At 45.2% G+C, this 6000-nt stretch overlaps 1 protein-coding gene and 1 long non-coding RNA gene across 2 annotated transcripts in view; both read right to left on the bottom strand.

Moving 5' to 3' along the window:
* LOC110586627 overlaps positions 1-275 on the bottom strand; it is a 4289-nt gene extending 4014 nt beyond the window's left edge. The window contains exon 1 of the long non-coding RNA XR_002480714.1: positions 239-275. This is a non-coding gene — a long non-coding RNA (uncharacterized LOC110586627). The remainder of the gene's footprint in view (positions 1-238) is intronic.
* Positions 276-498: 223 nt separating this feature from the next.
* Positions 499-6000, bottom strand: part of LOC123325283 (chondroitin sulfate proteoglycan 4-like) — a 30942-nt gene continuing 25440 nt past the window's right edge. The window contains exon 8 of the mRNA XM_044916676.1: positions 499-578. Coding sequence (XP_044772611.1) covers positions 499-578 — 80 coding nt within the window. The remainder of the gene's footprint in view (positions 579-6000) is intronic.

Below are 6000 nucleotides of genomic sequence, written 5' to 3'. Positions count from 1 at the left end.
CACGGCATCTATTTAAGGATGAGATTTGCTCCTGGGGCTGGAGATGAAGGAGGAAAACCCGATGAGATGAGCTCCTCAGTCCCTGCCAGTCCTGCGTGGCTTACTGATCCCCAGAGAAAAGACGCAATGCCAGTGTGTGGGGGCTTGGCTCAGAGTGCAGGAAGGGGAGCCGGCTGGGTGCCCCGAGAGAACAGGAGACAGCGCCCTCCCCCCGCCCCCCCGGGGAGGACAGACGCACCCTGGCCTGATGGTAGCTGCAGGTGCTCAATGGAGTGTCCATCTGTGGACATCTGGGGGAGAAGCTGGCTCTTGAACGAACTTGAGACATCTCCAGAGGACCCCAGACAGGCAGGAGGAAGAACCGGGAACACACAAGTGTTTGTGCTAATTTGACCAAATGTGGCAACTCAGAGCTAGAGAGCCTTGGGACATTCAGGTTAGAGCAGGTGGTTCTCAAACGGTCTGTGGTGAAGGAGCAGTGTTTTCCCCCTCCCCCAATCACCCCTCTAATTTTCCAAAGAAGACATAGAAAAGGGCCAACAGGACAGGGCCAGTGGCGCATTGGATAACGCGTCTGACTACGGATCAGAAAAAGGGCCAACAGGTACATGAAAAAGTGCTCATCATCACTCATCATCAGGGGAATGCAAACCAAAACCTCAATGAGATACCACCTCACACCTGTTAGGACAGCCATTATCAAAAAGACAAGAGATAACAAAAGCTGATGAGGGATGTGGAGAAAAGAAAACCCTTGTTTTGTAAATGGGTGCAGCCACTATGGAAAACAGTGTGGAGGTTCCTCAAAATATTAAAAACAGAACTACCATACGATCCAGCAATCCCAGTTCTGGGTATACATCCAAAGGAAGCAAAACCATTATCTTGAAGAAAATAATTACATATGTAAGTACATACATAATTTATATTATTCAGGCTTTAAAAAAGAATGAAATTCTGTCATTTGCGCCAACATGGATGTCGCTGGAGGGCATTATGCTAAGTGAAACAAGCCAGAGAAGGCAAATACTGCATGATACCGCTTACTTAAAAAAAAATAAAACAAAAAACTGAAAAAACCCAAAACGAATCCAGTTGAACTCATAGAAACAGTGGAAAAGTGGTTGCCAGGGGATGGGGTAATAAGAAGAGGTTGGTAACAGGTACAAACTTTCATTTATAAAATGAATAAGGTCTGAGGATCTAATGTCTGACATGGTAACTAGAGTGGATAGCACTATACTGCATAATTGAAATTTGCTAAGACAGGAGAACTTAAATGTTCTCAAACACACACACACAAAAGGTAAGTATATGAGGTGATGGATGTGTTAATTAACTTGAAGGAAAGGAATAATCCTTTCATAATGTAGAGGTATATCAAATCATCATTTTGTATACTTTGAATAGTTTCAAATTTTGTTAATTATACCTCTGTAAACCTGAAAACCCAAACAAAACAAAACAAAATGTCTGAGCCCCTGGGATGGGCACTAGGTCCTGGGGCTCTGGGGGTGAGGCAGGAGTGCCTGGTGATGTCAGCCTCAGGAACACAGTTGGGCCCCAGGTTCAGGACTGTCTTGGCACAATTTTGGCTGTTACATACAAGTACTCAGGTGAGGCTTGTAACTGCCTCCCACATTTCTCTTACGTCTTTGCCACTGAAATTTTTGCAGACACTGCCCTCTTCCAGCTTCTGGAGCTGCGGGCCCAGGATCTGAGGTCACTCAGGAAGGCCAAGAGGAATTATTCTGTACCCACAGTCAGTGTCACATAAAGTCAAAACTAAGGCCCATTCTTTGTTACCTACCAAGGTGGGTTTCCCTCATCCTGTCAGGTGGATCGTGTTTTCATGTGTGCAGTCTTTGGACACCCAAACTTCTCTATCTTCAGCTTTTTTTTTTTTTTTTTTTAGAACTGTCCCCCACTGTGCCTTCTTAATTATCTCCTTCGTATAAAGGATTCTAACTTTTCACTTATTCCTCCCTGTCCAGGGCTACCTTTGGCAGGTGGGGGATGGGAGGGACTCTTTCTTTAAAACAGTATCATTTAATTTGTCTTAGACTTTTGGGGGATAGGACCCACCAGAGATGTTCCAGGCCAAGAGTGCTTTTTTCCTCAGCCAGGGTATATTAATCCCTCATCCCCTTGTCCAGGTATCTAACCCAGAAGTGTTCCTAGGGTTTAATTCCTATTCAGACGTCATCTGGGCATGCTCAGTCAGCAAGACTAGCCAGCTCCATGTTGTAACTGCCTGATGAGCATCTTTTAGCATTCAGCCCAATTCTCGGAAAGCCAAACATCGCTTGCCCCCCAACCTACCTCATTTTATCCAAGCATTGCTAGTTTCATCGGTAAGCTCCAGGAACTTAATTTGGGAAGGATTTCTCCAAGGTGCCACCTAACTGTATATTCCATAAAGTAACTGTCCTACAAGAAGTGTGGTAATAAAAGGGCTCATAACCATATCTGTTTGGCAAGCCCTCACTCCATATGCACCTCTTAGAGATTTTGAAAAGCAAATCAGCATGTTACAGACTTTAAGTCTTGGAGTAAAGAAATCTACTTTATCCTTCTTTTAAATACAGCATTTCTCAAACATACCTCATCTCCCGTTGTGTTTGTTTCATGAAAAACAACCACCTCCATAACAGCAAGAGTTTCATGGCCACCAGGCTAGGAGGCCTTGCTCATTCCTTCAACAGACATTATCAAGTGTCTCATATGTGACAAGCCCTAATAAGGAGTAGAGATGTACTAGGAACAGCATAGATAGTCCTGCCATTCCTTTTGGATATCATGATAATCCTAAGAAATACAGATTTGTGTCCTCACTAAGAAGGGATAACAAGTCTCCGAGAGGTTAAACGATTTGCCTAACGGTCAAATGTAGGTCTCACTGACTCCAAAATGAGTATTTTCATTTTTTTAAAGATTTTATTTATTTATTTGAGAGAGACAGAGATAGCAACAGAGATAGTGAGAGAGAGCACAAGCAGGGGGAGCTGCAGGTAGAGGGAGAAGCAGGCTCCCCGCTGAGCAGGGAGCCCGATGCGGGGCTCGATCCCAGGACCCGGGGATCATGACCTGAGCCGAAGGCAGACACTGGGGCAGACACATTTTGAGGGGCACCCCGGCTGTGCCACCGGGGTGCCCCTCAAAATGAGTATTTTTAAAGTTGACGCTATATTGTCTACACTGTACTACTTTAAGCTCAGTGCTGGAATGATAACTGAGTTAGGAAATGTGATGAATCATTCAACAAATCCAACAGATTCTCCTCTCCACCTTCCGAACACGCTGCCAAACCTCTTCCCTGGTCCTCACCTCTGCAGCCATACTGTGCTCTCTGGTATGCTCACCCCTCTTTGTTGCCACTCATTGAAATGCTACTCCCTCTGCACAGGCAGCTGAGGACCTGTCTAGCCAACAAGCTCTCCGTGACTATTCCAGTCTATGGGGAATTTCCCTCCCCTGAACTCGCGTCGCTCACCTAGTCTATACCACTCACTGGACCCTTAGCATATGTTTTGCATGGTTAGTGTCCTGTTGAGGGTAAGTCTCCTATTTCCCCAATTAGTAAGCCTTTATTTTTTTTCCTTAAGGCTTGATTAAGCCTTTTCTTAGAGCTCTTGATTATCTCCCACTAAGTCTTGCAATATTCAAATCAGTGTTGCAAGACTAGCTGACTAAAAGGTTTTACAAATCTCTGCTCTAAACTCTAGCAACACACTGTGATTTCCTTCTGCTTTCTTCTCTCCCACCACAAAGGACAGATGGCCCAACAGTGAGATGTGATTCCCTCTATAGCATGACTGAACCCCAAGGGGATTGAAGTGACACAGTCTGCTATGAATATCCTTCACTGATCAGCTACTGTGTAAGCTTATATTCTAGACCAGTTTGACAAAACTCTCAAGGTCAACCCCTCCTCAACACTCTTTGTAAAAGAGCCAAGTACCATTTGGATATGCAGAAAAACTAGGTCCTAAGACCACAACATGTTCTAACATGTCACGACTAAAGATAAACAAACAAACGCATCTCATGGTAGCATTCAAGGTGAAAAACTGGTTATAAAATTTTCTGGGGAATAAATTTTGCAGGAAGAAGTAGAATGTGAGTGTATGTGTGTGTGTACATATGTGTATATGTGTATTTATGTATACCCATATATATGCAAAATAACGAAAATATGCATTGAGTAGACATTTTTTCTTCGTTCACACACAAAGAGTTCATTTAGAACTGCAGTCCTTCCTACTTTGAAATAACTGAGTTAAAAAATGACTTTCAAATTTGGCAGGGCACAGAAGCGATGGTTAACCTTAAAATATTCAACCGTTCAGTATTCCTTTTTTTTTTTTTTTAAGATTTTATTTATTTATTTGAGACAGAGAGAATGAGAGAGAGAGAGCACATGAGAGGGGGGAGGGTCAGAGGGAGAAGCAGGCTCCCCGCCGAGCAGGGAGCCCGATGCGGGACTCGATCCAGGGACTCGATCCAGGGACTCCAGGATCATGACCTGAGCCGAAGGCAGTCGCTTAACCAACTGAGCCACCCAGGCGCCCCCAACCGTTCAGTATTCTTATAAGTATTTTGGCTCACCCGACAAATTCTTACAGGTCTCAAGTCAGGGCCACTTTTTAAGACTAAGTCGACAAGGAAGGCAAAAGAGCCCGGCCAAAGTCTGCCAGGCTGCTGGAGAGAGTCCACCCGGTATGGGATCAGTGTGAGTAAAAATAAATGTGGACTGATGCTGGGTTGCAAGATTTTCCTACTAAAGGGAGTGAAACACACAAAATGTCTACGTCATCATTGCTGTTTATTAAATTGCTATGCGTATTTTCCTGGTTGTGTATATCAATCCGTCAATAATATCAAGGAGACAAAAATAAAGAGCCTCCATGATGACTGCATTCTCTGAGAACTGGTATTCTAAAAATTGAGACGGGCCTGGAACACAGGCATGCCCAGAAAGGAGAGAAGCTGCCGTGATTCCAGCACAAGATTTGGGTTGGAGTTGGCACTCGCTCTTGGGGCTTATGATTCCTGTTAGTTATATGGCTTTGAAACTGCCTGAGCCCCAGTGTTTTCTATCAACATTGCATCATGCTCAAACAGGGATGATGCAACTTACTTTTATATACATTATTTCACTGATATCCTTCAAACAATCCAGGGCAGTAGACGAAAATGTAAAACACAACAAAAGCACAGGTATTAATAGTATCTGGATGTCCATTCTAGAACAGGAATAGATTTCCTGCTATTATGGTTCTATAAAATCTATTGTTCTATAAAAAGGAATACAATTTCCCTGATATTTCAGAACATATGGGTCAACTGGAGTATGACAAGAGGCGTAGTAGCCGACAGCTGACACCTGCAATCACACAGGAAGGGGGTACAGGGCCCCCTCCCCTCTCAGCCAAAGTACCGCCTAATAGAGGAGGGAGGCAGAGGTCACTCAGACCCTGCTCCCTGAAGGACCTGTCATGATGGGGGGGGTGCGGTCCTGAGAGAGGAGGGAGAGTGTCATCTGTCATCATCCCCCCCCGCCCCCGCCCAACTTCACACAGCAGCAGGGACCAACATCCTCGGGTGGCTACTGTAGAAGCCGGCTGAGCAAGGCTCACTGTGTCCCTAGAGAGAGGAGGAGATGTGGTCATCGGAACCACACCCATGCCAGGGACTTCCGATGCAGAAACAAGTGGGCCCCCACCACCCGGGACGTGAGGAGAGGAAAAACCCCAAGGACAACTGGACCAAGCGAGCCATAAGATCCATCTCAACTCTAAAACCTGTGACTCTGCAGTAGTCATTCCCACACCCACTCGAGTGGAATTTTATCAAACGTACCAGCTGCCTAATGGAAATGGACACGAAAACCCATCATCCTTCCCGCTGGCCAGATGCTGGAGCTGGAGACAAGGTAAAACCCTGGGGACGGAGGGCAATGCAGGAACCAAGAATAACAGACCACAGGTGCCAGCTAGG

The sequence above is a fragment of the Neomonachus schauinslandi genome, chromosome 7, assembly GCF_002201575.2.
Source record: "Neomonachus schauinslandi chromosome 7, ASM220157v2, whole genome shotgun sequence".
NCBI classification, from domain to species: Eukaryota; Metazoa; Chordata; class Mammalia; order Carnivora; family Phocidae; genus Neomonachus; species Neomonachus schauinslandi.
This window is presented reverse-complemented; position numbering and strand designations above follow the sequence as displayed.